The sequence below is a fragment of the Mus pahari genome, chromosome 10, assembly GCF_900095145.1.
Source record: "Mus pahari chromosome 10, PAHARI_EIJ_v1.1, whole genome shotgun sequence".
NCBI classification, from domain to species: domain Eukaryota; kingdom Metazoa; phylum Chordata; class Mammalia; order Rodentia; family Muridae; genus Mus; species Mus pahari.
Genome location: NC_034599.1, coordinates 67785062 through 67801156, shown reverse-complemented (window position 1 = coordinate 67801156; position 16095 = coordinate 67785062). Strand labels below are relative to the sequence as shown.

At 46.6% G+C, this 16095-nt stretch overlaps 1 protein-coding gene across 1 annotated transcript in view; it reads right to left on the bottom strand.

Annotated features, from left to right (window-relative positions):
• Pygo1 (pygopus family PHD finger 1) overlaps window positions 1–6780 on the bottom strand; it is a 21000-nt gene extending 14220 nt beyond the window's left edge. Inside the window, exon 1 of the mRNA XM_021207105.2 lies at window positions 6488–6780. Coding sequence (XP_021062764.1) covers window positions 6488–6536 — 49 coding nt within the window. The 5' untranslated portion in view covers window positions 6537–6780. The remainder of the gene's footprint in view (window positions 1–6487) is intronic.
• Between the last annotated feature and the right edge of the window lie 9315 nt (window positions 6781–16095).

Genomic DNA, 16095 nt, shown 5'->3' with positions numbered 1-16095 from the left:
CCTGGAACTCACTCTGTAGACCAGGCTGGCCTCGAACTCAGAAATCCACCTGCCTCTGCCTCCCGAGTGCTGGGATTAAAGGTGTGCGCCACCACCGCCCAGCGAGTCTACTTTTTCTTGATTCTGGTCTAGCTCTCCCTGCTTCTGTCTGCAGTCATATAACCAAGCCTCCACCACATGTGCCCACTACTGTCCCTTCCCCACGATGAACCTGAAACTGTGAGCCAAAACAGACCTTCATCTCATAAGGTGTTCTGTCAGATATTTCTGTCATACAACCAAGAGGTAAAACACATGACTTCCAGTTAACATGTTAAAGACAGAATGCAGCTGGCTGGAGAGAGGGCTCCATAGTTAAACACTAACTGCAGTCAGAGCACAGGAGTCTGGGACCAGTGTCTATATGGGTGTTATAAAAGCCAGTAACCCAAGGGTAGACAATGCTCCCTTCTGGACATAGGACAGGCGTGAGAGAGTGCATACAAACACACACACACACGCACACACACACACACACAGAGAGGGGGGGGAGGGATGGGGGTAGGGAGAATGGAGAGAGTAAGAAAGACAGACAGACACTCAGAAATAAATCTTTTGTTTTTTAAAGTTCCATCTGGGGAAAGACAACATATATCTTTAATCCAAGCACTCCAGAGGCAGAAGGGTGGTAGATCTCTGTGAGTTCAAGGCCAGCCTTAGCCTTGTCTAAACAGCATTCCAGACCAGCCAGTGTTATATAATAACACTCTACCAGCTGGGTGGCGGTATGGCATGACTTTAATATCAGCACTCAGGAAGTAGAGGTAGGCAGGTCTGTGAGTTCAAGGCCAGTCTGATCTAAACAGTACATTCTAGGCCAGTCAGGGTTGTATAGTAAGACTCTACTAGCGGGGTGGTGGTAGCACACACCTTTGATCTTAGCACTTGGAAAGCAGAGGCAGGCAGATCTCTGTGAGTTTGAGGCCAGCTTGGTCTACAGAGCTAGTTCCAGGACAGCCAGGGATACATGGAGTAATACTGTCTCAAAAATACAAGCAAAAAGACTCTACTTAAAATAACAACAGCCGGGTGTGGTGCACACACCTTTAATCCCAGCACTTGGGAGGCAGAGGCAGGCAGATTTCTGAGTTCGAGGCCAGCCTGGTCTACAAAGTGAGTCCCAGGACAGCCAGGACTACACAGAGAACACTCTGTCTCAAAAAACCAAACCAAACCAAACAAACAAACAAAAATAACAACAACAAAACAAAACAAAACAAACCACACTGGGAGCGCAGCAGTTAAGAGCCCTGGCTGCTCTTCCAGAGAACCTGATTTCAGTTCTCACAACTGCTTGTAACCCCAGTTCCAGGGGGTCCATAGCCTTCTTGCCTCTGCGGCCTCCTGAACACATGGAGTGCACATAAATTCACATTTCTATGCATGCTTGCACATAATAATGCATACATCTTATGAGACAGGTTTCCTTGTGTAGCCCTGGCTGTCCTGGAACTCATTCTGTAGACCAGGCTGAACTCAAACTCAAAAGAGCCACTTGCCTCTGCTTCCCAAGTGCTGGGATTAAAGGCATGTGCCACCAAATTTATTCTAGAATAATTTTTAAAAATTTTTTTATTAGATATTTTCTTTATTTACATTTCAAATGTTATCCCCTTTCCTAGTTTCTCCTATGAAAATTCCCTATCCCCTCCCCCTCCCCCTGCTCCCCATCCTACCCACTCCTGCTTCCTGGCCCTGCATTCCCCTATACTGGGGCATAGAACCTTCACAGGACCAAGGGCCTCTCCTCCCATTGATGACTGACTAGGCCATCCTCTGCTACATATGCAGCTGGAGCCATGAGTCCCACCATGTGTTTTCTTTGACTGGTGGCTTAGTTCCAGGGAGCTCTGGGGGTACTGGTTAGTTCCTATTGTTGTTCCTTCTAATAAATGTCTTTAAAACACCAAGCTTCATCTGTGTGTTCCTCTTCAGTGCACTCTTCTTCCTCTACGTGTGACATCCTCCCACCATTCCATCTTCCCTGACAGCTCTCTTGCTCTGCTTCAGTCTTCTCCATCTGTCTCCCAAATGTTAGTATTTTTCAATGTTTGTGACCTCAAGGCTCTTTATTCTCTCGGGTACGCTTGTGTGTTCCCAAGATGTTAATTAGTAGTCACCTGTGTACCTACGACTTCCAGGTCTCTGTTTCTGACATAAGCGACTGGCTTCAGTTACAAGCCATAGCAGGTATATTCTCTGCATACACTGGAAAACCCTGGGGGTGGGGGTGGAGTTGAGACAATAGACTTAGAGCCAGACTCAGAGGCCTGCTGATGATGTACTGAGCCACACACAGTCCAATGTTAAACATGGAAACTGTTCCCTCTCGTCCTTCCACTAGCTCTTCTGCCAATTTCTGCCATATTTCTCCACTCTCGATCCTAACCCTCCATACATCCATCCCAGTGGGCCATTTACTAAATATTGTCTATTGGTAATGTCTCCTGTTAGTACATTATAGGACTTCTCTGTCATTTCTATAAATGTCACCCTGACCCTTATGCTATTGCTAACTCTGGTTATTCACAATTCCTTATCTCTGAATTTGTTTCTCTTCCTCAATTCTTTTGGGATTTCCCCTCAAGATTAAACCTTCATGGGAATTCTTTTTTTTTTTTTTTTAAATGTTCTTCCTTTTGGAGAGACATCTACTGCACACTAGACTTTAACTCACTATATAACCATGGATGACCTTGAAACACATACCCTTTCCTTTCCTCTCTTTGGTTTTTTTGAGACAGGTCTTTCCATTAATATCCCTGGCTATTGCCGGGCAGTGGTGGCGCACACCTTTAATCCCAGCACTNGGGAGGCAGAGGCAGGCNGATTTCTGAGTTCAAGGCCAGCCTGGTCTACAAAGTGAGTTTCAGGACAGCCAGGGCTATACAGAGAAACCCTGTCTCAAAAAACCAAGGGGGGGGGGGAAGTCCCTGGCTGTCCAGGATCTCACTATTTAGACAGAGATCAACCTGCCTCTGTTTCCCACGTGCTGGGGTTAAAAGCGTGCACCCCTCATACCACAGCTTGGCTGTATTACTTTCTCAACGATTCATTCAAGGCTCTGGAGAGATGGCTCCGTGTTTTAGAGCATATACTGCTCTTGCAGAAGATGGGAGTCTAATTCCTATCACCCTTATCAGGTTGCTCACAACTGTAATTTAACCCCAGGGCGTCCTATGTCTTCCTAGTTTTAAGATGACTGGTACTCGTGTGCATAGGCACCTCCCTTCCCCATATACACACACTTTGAAATAAAATAAATCTCCTTTAAAAAACAATTCATTTAAATTGAAATATGTGTATAGAAGACATACACACATATGTGTGTAAATCTTATCCTAGGTCAGGAATTTAATAAGTCTTTTAATACACATGAAATAAACACAGAACCACTCTAAGGTCTACCAGGAAAAACAACTGGGTGAGAACCGCCCGAGAAACTCAGCTCAAGAATCTATACACGGCACAAAGCCACGGCTTGCAAAGAGTCTCAAAAACAAGCGTAAAAAACCTATATAATCTACAAAACAAACAAACAAAAACAAAACAAAACAAAAAACCCAACGGTTCCAGGGCAGCTAATTTCAACAGTATTGTGCTTCAGAAAAGCTCAGACAGAAGCAGGGTGTACTTGTACGTGCATGCCTGCAGTTTCTGCCTCAGAACCCGAGGCAGGGGTCTGCCTGGAGTTTGAACCAACTGGACCACATAACATGAGTCTTTTTAAAAAAACAAAACAAAACCAGTCAGACATTGGTGGTGCAGCACTCGGGAGGCAGAGGCAGGCCAGTCTCTGCAAGTTCGAGGCCAGCCTGGTCTACAGAGTGAGTTCCAGACATCAGGGCTACACAGAGAAACCCTGTCTCAAAGACAAAACAAACAAACAAACAAAAAATCCAAATCATAGCAAAACAAAACAAAAAAAGGAATACAAAACTTTTATGGATTAGGAACCAATCCAAAAATGTCTGGAAAATTAATGTCTGGAAATGAATTATTATAAAGATTCTCTCCATGGTGTAAAAATATTGGCTGTGTGCTTTCTTGTATTTGGGGATCTTAACTCTTAGAATATATTCTTGAGCTGAAAATTGAGCCAACTCCCTACTGCTGATGAGGCTGCAAACACAGCTATCTGAAGGATTATCTGTATTCTTGGCCACACTATCAAATACAAACACATTTCAATTAACATCACATTTGGTTAGGACAGACAGCTAGGATCAAAGGTACAAACCCAAGAGCTGTTTCCCTTCCGTTAACCCCAAAGCAATTTATAATAATAGGCAAACTTCTACTGCAAAAACCTCAGGGGGAAAGAGCCTCTCAGAAGGGTCTATTCCTTGATGGCTTTGGCAAGTCTAAATCACAAACAACACAGGATTACATCTTTCACCAGTCGGAATACGGTGGTGCACATCTTTAATCCCAGCACCTCCTGCAAAGCCAGGCATTGCTCAGTGAGTTCCAGGCTAGCCGGGTCTACATAGTCAGTTCCAGGATGGCCAAGGCTACAACAGTAAGACCCTGTCTCAAAACAAACAATAACACCACAACAAAAATTCACCAAAGGGAAGGTTGTCAGACATCAAGTCTTTAAAAGCGAAGTTCTGCTCTAAGTTAAAAACTTTTGTTTCAATAACTGAAGAATCCATTTCTTCTTCTCTTCCTGTTCGTTTGCACGTGGAGGCCAGAGGTGGGTTCTCCATTGCTCTCCAACTTATGTGTTTCAGCAGGATCTCTTACTTGAAACCCAAGCTCACTGAGTCCGAGTCTAGTTTGCTCTGGGGATCACCTGTCTCCCTTTCACCTGCTGGAGTGACAGGAGAGCCACCACACCCACCAGGCATTTACTGGGGTCCTGGGAACCTGCATTCAGAGCTTCACACTTGTTGGGCAGATTCTTTACCCACAGAACCATCCTCCAAGTGCTAGAAAAAGAGAATTGTACCTAAACATTTGAGAGAAGAACATGGATGCCACCGCACTGGGGTCATGAGGCAGTTCAGTTATGTGCATGCAGAAGTCACACTGAACCAAAACATCAAAGGATGTCCGTGGTCATATAAGTCAAATGGAAATTTTGCCGACTTCCGTGCACCTTATCCTTTTGGGGGCGGTGGATAGAAAGATTATGCAGTGGCCTCTCTGTTTCAGTCCTTCCCCTTAGTCTTACTTTCTACACAACACCCAGACAAACCCCTTAGAAACCCAATACTATTTTTCTGAAAAACTGTCCAGTTCCCATCTCAGAGTAAAAGCCAAAATCTGCCTGCCTGCCTTCTTTTTTCTTTTTCTTTTTCTGACAGGGTCTCAATAGCTGGACTAAAACTTACTAGTATAGATCATGCTAGCCTCAAACTCACAGACATCCTGCCTCTGCTTCTGCTGTGTTGGAACTAAAGACCTGCCCAATGTCTCTCAAGACACACCCACCCTCAGCCCATCACACTCGGATGTCCTGGCTCACCTTGCCACAGTTACCATAGCTGCCTTGCCATGGCTTGGCTACACAGGCTAACCAAACCCAAAGCCTTTGCATCTCTGGTTCCCTTTGCCTGGAGTGCCTTCTCCCCAGGTAAGACAGGATTGTGTCATCTTCCTTTCAGCCCACCTTCCAGGTCACCTTCTATACACTCCTGGCCTCCCCTCCCCGTCGGTCTTTTCTACCCCCATTCCCTGCTTTGGTATTTTGCACAGTACTTTACCATATATATTGTTTACTGAGTGGCGCACTCCTGTGTAAAGAACATATAAATTCTTTACTCACTGTTTTAACCCATGCCAAGAACAGTACCTAGTACCTAGTACATGTTCAACAAATATTTGCACAATGAACAAACTTTGGGACTCCCAGACTTAGAAACCCACCCAGAGCTGGAAATAAGAGCTGGCAGGTATCTCCAAATCCCCAGATGGTATGTGGTAGTGAGTATGTGTGTGTGTTTTAAACTTACATGCAGTACCTTTTGTTCAGTACATCCTTCTCTCTGTTTTCTCTGAGACAGTAAGGCAAGGAAGAAAACCAATGATGCAGGAAGCCGATTTTGCATGATTTGATTCTTAATCTTATTGGTTAATAAAGAAAACGCCTTCTGAATGTATCTAGTTCCTCTCCCTAAACTAAAAGAAAATACAGTGAATATGTGTTTGCCTTTTTGGAGGGAGGTGATTCCTCAAAGCGCCTCAACTCTCTGGCAGTGCAACTTAGTTTTCTGGGGGGTGGGTATTGTTCGCGGGTGTCTCTTTTTCACCCCGAGGTGTCTATTGTACTGTGTGGTGGGGAGCAGCAGAGGAGCTGGGTCGGAAGGGATGCTGAGCGCCGCACGTCTGCACACAAAGTGGGGACCCCGGGCGCCTGGAGCCGCGCACTTAGGCCCGGGTCGCCCCGGTGGCTTCCCCACGGGCCCGCGCTCCCTCAGTCCTCCCAACCCGGCTCGGTTACCTCTAACTCTCTTCAGCGCGATGGGCTCCTTGTCCTGTTCCGCTGACATTACCGACCGCCGCGCATGGCTCGCCCCCGGGCCGCGGGAAGCCGGTGTCTTTGATGCGGCGGCCCCTCCTCCTCTGGGTCCTCCTCCTTCTCCTCCGGGTCCTCCTCTCCGTCCCTGGAGTCCTCCCGGCCGAGCTCGGAGCCCAGGCCGGCCGGGCCGCGGGCCGACTTTGAAAAGTTTAGGAGGCAGCCGAGGCCTCGGGGCTCCGTGAGCTCGCGGGGCTCAACCGGGCTCCGCCGGGCTCAGGGCCGCGGCCTGGGGGGCGGCGCCCGCGCCCGGCCGGGAAAAGACGCGCGCCCTGGGCCGCGCTGCGCTGCGCTCCGCCCGCGCGCGGGGGAGACGAGGCCTCCGCGGACACAAAAGCCCCCGGCCTGCAGCGACCGCTCGGGGGACGTGGCGCGGCCCCGAGGCCTCCCCGCCCTGCCTCTGCTCCACAGCCCAGCACCGGGCTGGGCTTCGGGGGCGGGGACCCAGGGCGCGCGGAGCCCCGCACCCTCACCCGCACCCGCACGGGGTTTCGGGGCCGCGGCCTCACTGGAAGGCTACGCTGCGCTCCGGGGCCGTGAGCGCCAGGCCCTGCACTCACCTCGCGCCCTCCGAGGCCCGGTACCCCCGGCCCTGCGGCTCCCGCCCGCGCCCCGCAGCTCGGGCCCCGCGCTTCCCGCTGCCCTCCGAGGCCCAAGACTCGCTGGCTCTGCGCAACCTGTGCAGGGCGCAAGGGCGCAATGTCCTGCTCCGCGCTCCCCGCCACCCTCCACGACCCCAAACCCTCGAAATCTGAGTCCTGCTCCTCTGTGCCCCGGGCTGCTCTCTGCCCTCCAGGCCCCAGGACCCCGGGCTCCACGCCCCTCTGCACGCCCAACCCCAGCCTCCCCGAGGAAACAGCAGCTCCCAACTTCATCCCAGCCACCGCACGGGTCTTGGTCTCGCAGACAGATTTCAGAAAAACTTTGTCAGAGAAAGCAATATAGTTCCGGGTGGATAGGTGGACACCCCACTTTCCCCGTGCCCGTGGCTCGAACTCGTGTTTCTGCAACGCCCCCTTCCTTGGAGGCGCAATGAGTGAGTTGTTCAACACCGTGCATGCATTTAACACCAGAAGAGAAGTGGGAAAGGTGACCTCACATGGACAAGTTGTAGGGAGATTCCCCCACCCCAATCCAAGGGGAGTGTAAATTAGATTCCGGTAGTGGTCCATAGTCTCCCCTTGAGCTGTGTGACCCGAGACAACTGAGGCACACACTCTTGAGGTTCGTTTTCTGATTTCAATTCTTTGTCTTCTAGCTGTGACATTCTGTGAACTTTTAGGAGTTTCCCCTGTTCGTTGTTAGGGTTTCTCGTTGTTATACTAAGAGAAACTAGGTGCAGCCTCCAATCTTCCATCAGGTATCTATCACACCGTTCGTTTCTATGTCCAACCTTACACAAAGATGTCTGACAAGTGCTCGTAAGCACAGGAGGACCTATAAACTAATCAAAACGGGGTTCTCATCTTCCTATACACAGGACTTACAGAAGTTCACGCGCTCAGGCAATGGCCAAGGGAAACCCCTACATTAGTGCAACGTGCTTTAGAAAAAGAATATCCCGGTCCTGGCTGGTGCTGGCATATGTCACACCACTAATCCTAGCACTCTGGAGACAGAGGCAGATGGATGTTTGTGTGTTTGAGGCCAGCCAAAGCTACATACAGAAACTTTGTCTCAGGGAGGGGGAGGGGAGGGGAGGGGGAGGGGGAGAACCAGAGAAGTGTGAGTTTCCTCAGCATTCACATAAAAGCTGGGCACCAATTTGTGTCTATAAACCCAGGATTGGGCAGTTGGAGAGAAGGGACCCATGGAGTTTATTGACTAGTCAGTCTACCTAAACAATAACAAGGTTCACTGAGTGAGAGACCTTGTCAAATGACAAGGCAGAGGGAGAGGGGCTGGAGAGGTGAATCATTGGTTAAGAGCTGCTGTTTCCCATAGCCAAGTGACTGGTTCCCAGAACTGACATATTGGCTCACAGTCACCCATGACTCCAATTCCAGGGGATCCCATGTTCTTTGCTGGCCTCTTCAGATACTAGGCACAGACATGGTACACATACATACATACATACACGCAAACAGACACACATAAAATAAAAATAAGTGGGCATGATAGCCCACATCTTTAATCCTAGCACTCAGTAGGCAGATCTTTGTGAATTCAGGGCCAGCCTAGTCTATGTAGTAAGTTCCAGGCCATCCTGGGCTATACATAGTGAGTTCCAGGTCAGCCTGGGCCATAGAGTGAGACCCTGTCTCAAAAACTAAACTAAGCCAGGCAGTGGTGGCACATGCCTTTAATCCCAGCACTTGGGAGGCAGAGGCAGGTGGATTTCTGAGTTCGAGGCCAGCCTGGTCTACAGAGTAAGTTCCAGGACAGCCAGGGTTATACAGAGAAACCCTGTCTGAAAAAAAAATTACACTAAACTAAAATGGAGAAAGAGCTAAGCACTAGGAAGCAAACACTGCCCTTGTCCCTGTCTGTATAGTGGGTACGGTGTCCCCACCATGATGGACCACATCGTGACCTGTGAGCCAGGGTCAGCGCCTCCCTTCTCAGCTGCATCACAGCAATAGTAACTAAGCAACAGTAACTAAGACAACACCCAACTCAAGCTGTGCAGGACACTCTGATGTCCTCTCCTCATGCTAGCCCCCTGGCACCTGAACCACAAAGGTGACGGATTGTCAACAATACCAACTATGAAATGATATCTAAGAAGTGAGTGAGTACCTCACACACTGAGGTGGGGTAACAGGGTTGGGGACCTGTATGAAGCAATGACAATGACACTGGATGAGGCACCAGCCATGAGCTTGCTGCCAGTCTTGTCTTTGTGGGGTAGACACAGGGAGAGAAAACTGGTGGTGATATGGGGGGAAGGTGAACTCAGTTTTGGACACCCTAGGTCTGAGATTGGGAAGTTCAGGTGACAGAAAGATAATAATACCTCAGGTCATGCGTATACTAGTACCTGGGGATGTGGGGTGGAAATCACATCTGCACTGATGTTATTTATAAGTTATCATGTATCAATCCTGTATAATGACCCCAACACCCAGCGGTTTAAACAATCATTTAGTTGCTTATAATTCTGTGGACAGGCAGTCTATGCTGGACTCTTGATAGAATGGCTTTTTGTAGTACTACAAAGCAATTCAGGCATCTGTGGTTAGTTGGTGGCCAAAGGCTCTACTTTCTGGTAAGTAGCTGGCTTTTAGCAGGAGCAATGAGCAAGCACCACAGCTGGGCGGTGGGGCAGCACCTAGCCCTCGGGTCTGGGTTCTTTCAGAGGATAATGCTTACAGGATTCGCAAGGGCATAAAGGGAGCACAGACCTTACTGTGCAAGCACTTGCCAAGGCGTGGCTTGTGCCTCATTGGTTAATTTATTTGGTCAATTCCAGAACCACTGCAGAAATGGACACAAAAAGGAGCAGAACAAATAGGGACCGTCACTCAAAACATACATTCGTCCTTATATTGGGACTCACGGGGATAGCAAAGGGAGACAGGGAGACGTGTTTTTACACAGATACACAAATACTCTTCACACTTCCATGTCTGTCACGTTCTTCCAGTCCTGTTCACCAGGGAAATGTAAGATCCCTAGGAAGAGCTGCCACTATGCCTCGGTGCTGCTACTGATCCAGCAGCATGGACACAAATTTTTATGTGTTGGAGGAAAACTGAAGTAACATCAGATTGATACAGTCCACACAGTCATGGACTAAACTGTCTGTCTGTCAGGACCTAGAATCACCTAGGAGACTAACCTCAGGGCACGCTGTGAGGAATTAGTTAAATGAGGTCAACTGAGGCAGAAGACCCACCTTCCCTGTGCGCACCACCATCCTATTTTCTGGGGTTTTGGACTAAATAAAGAGAAAATGAGCTGAGCACCGGCTTGTCTCTGCTTCCTGACTGGGGATGTGATGTAACCAGGTGCCTCAAGATCCAGCTTCCTGACACCACGCTGGCCCGAGAACCAAAACAAACCCTTCCTTCCTTACACTGCTCTGGTTAGGTATTTTGCCACAGCAAAGAAAGTCACTAACACAGGCTCTTTCCACCAACTATCATCTCCTTATGCCCCCCAAATGGTGAAATTCCTTTCAAAACTATCCCTTCACCTCGCTGTACTCAAATCCATGAGAAGCCTTTACTGCATCTCTTGTTCAGAGATGTGCAAAGTAAATAAACCGACCCCACTGTCTAGGAAACCATCTCAGTGAGCTTGGACAGACCCAGGCCACAGATCCAAATGAAGAGTCACCCAGAGCCAATGAGGGCAGCTAAGAATAGAATTCAGGCCAAGACAGGTTTTCAAGGTTACATGGAGACAAGAGGAACCTATAAAGGAGATGAAGAAGAAATAGAAAGTTGCAAAGCAGACTGTTAAGGGCATCAAGGAGTCCCCTGTAAAACCATACTCCAGGTCAGGCCTTTCGGCCATAGGCTGCCTCCATGGTCTGTTTGCTATAGTTTGGTATTTTTGTCTTCCTTCCTTTCTTTCATTCTTTTAGAGTGAGAGAAAAAAAAAACATGAAGTTGAGGGGCTGGGGAGGTTGGGAGATCCTGGGGGGCCTTGGGGAGGGCAAAGAATATGATCAAAGCAGTACATGAAAAAAATAAAAATAAGAAAACAAAGAAAACTCACACACCCCATATGTAGTGTGAGGACACCAATATGGCCGTCACATAGGGTTCTGGCTTTACTTGGCTCTGTGATTTGACAGTAACAGGAAAGGCTGGCGTTTTCTTCAGGGCATAAACATTCCCAGCATAAGCAGATTGCAGCCTGAGAGAGTGTTTTAAGAACAGGTGAGATGCACAAGTATTTGTGAATTAAGCCCAAGTCGGGACTAGGTAAGACCAGGGCAAGGCTTAGTGTAAAAACAACACTTGAAATATGGAATGGTTGGCATTTTATGAACTCTCTTTTAAGAGACAGAAATGTGCCAATTTTAAGCCCTTAAAAGCCTGTTTTGGGGGCTAGAGAGATGGCTCAGCGGTTAAGAGCATTGACTGCTCTTCGAGAGGTCCTGAGTTCAATTCCCAGCAACCACACGGTGGCTCATAACCATCTGTAATGGGATCTGATGCCCTCTTCTGGTGTGTCTGAAGATAGCTACAGTGCACTCATATAAATAAATAAGTCTTAAAAAAATTTTTTTTAAAAAAAGCCTGTTTTCATGATTCATCATTTTATATATACATATATATTTCTTTGGGGACTTAATAATATCCTATTATATACGCAGATCAGTGCATTAGTTTTTTATTTACATTAAGAGATAGATTTTCATGTAGCCCAGGCTGTCCTTGAACTTGCTAGGTAGCGGAGAATGATCCCAAACTCTCTTGATCCTCTACCTCCCAAGAGCTGAGATTATGAGATGGGCACTACACCCTGAAGTTTCCACTTCAGGGTTCTTTGGAAAGTTGGTTGGATGGTCTTTTGCTGGGGCAAACACATGAAGGAACGTTTAGTTAAACTGGACACAGGTGAAAGGCTAAGGCAGACTTGTGAAGTGACGTTTAGCTGAAGCAGACACAGGTGAAAGGATGTTCTGCTAAAGCTAGCATGCGAAAGGACCTATGATGAAGGATTCTTTGCTAATGACACTCGTGTATTGGTCCACCTTATACTGCACAGTTGAACTGCATTTGTCCGGTCTCCAGAGAGAAACGCACCAAAAACCATGTGGTGTGCTGCAGTTCCTTTACGCTTCTGAGGACATAGGCTGATTGGCAGAGTGATGTCAACTGAGACAGACTTGCGTGCTGAGGCAAGGCACGTGGAGGACACATGATGTTTGGAGGGTATAAATCGGACTCCATAGAGTGGCAGAGACAAAGCTTGGCTTGCTGGGACAGCTAGCTGTGCGACACTTGTGAGTCTTCCCTGATCTTCACTTCCCTGAGAGGCACAGCAGAGAACATCTGGCATTCCTTCCTCGTGCTGAGGTGGAAGCCTAGCTGTCTCTGCTAGGTAGTGTCAACGCTGCTGGTTCTATTTGCTATCCTGGCTCCTCCAAACTGGACTGCTGGTGTATCCATGAAGTGTTTGTGAGTGGATGGAGCTGCTGCAGCGAACCTGTGAACTGAACTACTGATTTCCAGACAACACAGATGGGAATAACTCCAAAGAACCTTTCTAAACAGGTCCACACTCCACCCCGCCCCTGTATCCTTTCTTTCCCACTACCTCTGGTGGGTAGTGGGCTAAAAGGGAGGTTAAAGCATTTAAGAACCATCATTAAAAATAATGTTTGAAAAAAATTAAAGTTACAGCACCCAGCTTATTTGGAGTGTAGTGTCAACTGGTTCTCCAACTATTTGTCTTTATTTGTCTTTGGAACTTAAAGTGATTTTCTAGCTTTTTTTTTTTTTTTTTTTTTGAGACAGGGTTTCTCTGTGTAGCCCTGACTGTCCTGGAACTCACTGTGTAAACCAGGCTGGCTTTAAACTCAGAAATCTGCCTGCCTCTGCTTCCCAAATGCTGGGATTAAAGGTGGGTGCCACCACTGCCCAACCTAACTTCTTTCTAAAACAATTTTTTGTACATTTATTTTGTGTATATCTATGAGCACATGCACACATGTGGGGAGGCCAGAGAACAACTTCCAGGAGCCAGGTCTCTCCTTCCACTGTGGGCCCCCAGGATTGAACTCACATCATTAGATGGCAGCAATCACCTTTACCTGCTGAGCCATCCCTTTTATTTCCCCCTAATGTGCGTTCTTGAGTTGTATTCCTAGGTACGATTTTACTGTACCCACAAATGCTTTTTCTTTTCTGTTTGCATACACTTGGTCACTGCTCAGCTCTGCTGTCTTAGTTTCATTCCATTCTGTTTTATTCTCATTTGGATGTTTAGGCTCATAAATTATTCAGAAGTATCTAGCATTCTCCTTTCCATAATTAGTTCTTCATCTCATTATCTTGGGGTTAAAGAACATGGCCTGTAGGATTTTCACTCTGATATTTGTTCAGACTTCTAGCAAGGGCAACCCTGTGTACTCTAAGTTGTGTAATTTAGGCTGGAGGCATGGCTCACTGGTTAAGGGTGTGTACTATCCTTACAGAGAACACAATTTGCTGTCCCAGAACCTACACTGGGCAGTTCACAGCACACACACACACACACACACACACACACGCACAAGCACACTTAAAAGTAAAACTTGGGATGAAGACACTGCTTGCTCAGTAATTAAAGCACTTGCTGTTCTTGCTGAGGACCCAGGTTCAGTTCCCAGCACCAACATGGCAGCTCAAATTAACAATAACTGTAGTTCCAGAGATCTGGGGCTATCTTCTGATCTCAGCAGGCACTTGGCACATACATACATGTAGGCAAAATACTCATACATATAAAGAATATATCCTTAAAAAATAAAAATAGAAGGTATTATATTTCTTTTGTTTAGGACTTTACTGTTGATTAACTCAAACTTGCTTAAATTTTCATATATATGAAAATTTAAAATTAAAAATGAAAGTTACAGCACCCAGCTTATTTGGAGTGTAGTGTCAACTGGTTCTCCAACTATTTGTCTTTGGAACTTATAATGATTTTCTAGCTTTTTTTTTTTTCTTCTTCGAGACAGGGTTTCTCTGTATAGCCCTGGCTGTCCTGGAACTCACTCTGTAGACTCACTCTGGCCTTGAACTCAGAAATCCGCCTGCCTCTGCCTCCCAAGCGCTGGGATCAAAGGCGTGCGCCACCACGCCCGGCTTCAGTTATATTTTTATAAAAACAAAATGTTGACAAAAAAAAAAGAAAAAATGTTATTTATTGCTACTAGTGTGTTTAAGATGTGTGAGTGTGAGAGTGTGTGTGTGTACAGTGCCATCGCAGGTGTAGTGGTCAGAGCAATTTTGTACAGTCATTTTTATCCCTTCAACCTTGCATGGGCTCCAGTAAGGTCGTCCCGCTTGTTCAGCAAGTGCTGTGCCCACTGAGCCATCTCTCTGGCTCCAGCTCTAGATGGTCTCCACTGAAGCACTCACCCCTCCCTCCCCCACACACGTACACACACACACACACACACACACACACACACACACGTACACACACATGCACACACACACAGGATTTCTCTCTGTAGCCCTGGCTGTCTGGAACTCACTCTGTAGACAAGGGTGGCCTTGAACTCAGAGATCCATCTTCCTCTGCCTCCCCAGTGCTTGGATCAAAGGTGCCCCTCCCCACCCCTTCCCCACCCACCACTAAACCAAATGTTTTTATTCTCTATTGTCCAAAGAAGAAAAACGCATGTCTTTGGTTTTTTGTTTTTTGTTTTTTAAACTAAGGAAAGGTTTTATTTAAACTGTGCAATCAATCAGTATGTAGACAGCAGTTTTAATAAACATTTTGGCATTTAAACTTTTATTCATTTTTGGCATGACCTGTAGGGTAGAATATAAACTTCCAGGGGTAGGGTAGGGGTGTGGGGTACTAAGAAATATTTACTATCATGCTAGGAAAAGAAAACAAACCCACATTATTAAACAAAAAAATATGTTTTAAGAAGACATTTTTAAAAATACATTCAAAATCAAGGCAAACATTCACTTTCTTCATGAGATGGAGCCTGCAGAGCTGGTCCCCTGAGACAAGCAGAAATCGAATGTAGCTCAGCTCCGCAGTCCACCAGGAAGCCAGGAAATGGTGCCCTTACAAGAAAGCAGAGTGGCAGGACCCAGAACACCCACTACGGAAAATAACTTAACTGGCTCCCACACTTCATTAAATTCACATCTTTGAAATAGAAAAAAAAAATTCCTACACATACAGACATAAACTTTTGTCCAACGACAGTAACAGACAGACAATTTTCTTAATATATCTCCTAAACCCTACTAAACGGCAGAGGCAATGTCTGTATTCAGGCTTATCTGCAGGAAGGGTTTTAGTTTGGGAATGAACCAGATACTACAGAACAGGGCAAATAAGAAACAGTATGACCCCACCCATTGAAAAGTAGTTTTGTTTTTTAAAGATAGGCTGAGGCAGCAGGGTCATCACTGGTTCAAAGCCAGCCTGGTTTTATACATACAGCAGGTTCCAGGACAGAGAGGGTTTCACAGCAGGAAACTGCCTCAAAAAGAGAAGAGTTCTGACCTACAGATCCCCAACACTGTGTGTTGCTGTTTACAGACACTAAATTTGTGCTGGTTTGTTAGAAAAATTGCAAGAAAATCAATACAGCACCCGCCTGCTAGATAAGCCTGTAACAGAAACATTGCACTAGCCTGTGAACTTATGTCCTGAGCATGGACAACCTGGCATAAAACCTATGGTTGCCTTCTAAACATCAACGAAATTCACAATTAAACAGACGGATATGGGTGGGGTCTCCAGAACTCACAACTCTGTGCTCACAAAGCCCAGGAGTGATTTTTTTTTTTTTTTGACTTCTACCAAAGCAATTTTTATCAGGGATGCATGTAGTAAATTTTCAGGAAGAAAATCTTGCAAAATACATGAGTGATTTTTTTTTTTTTTGACTTCTACCA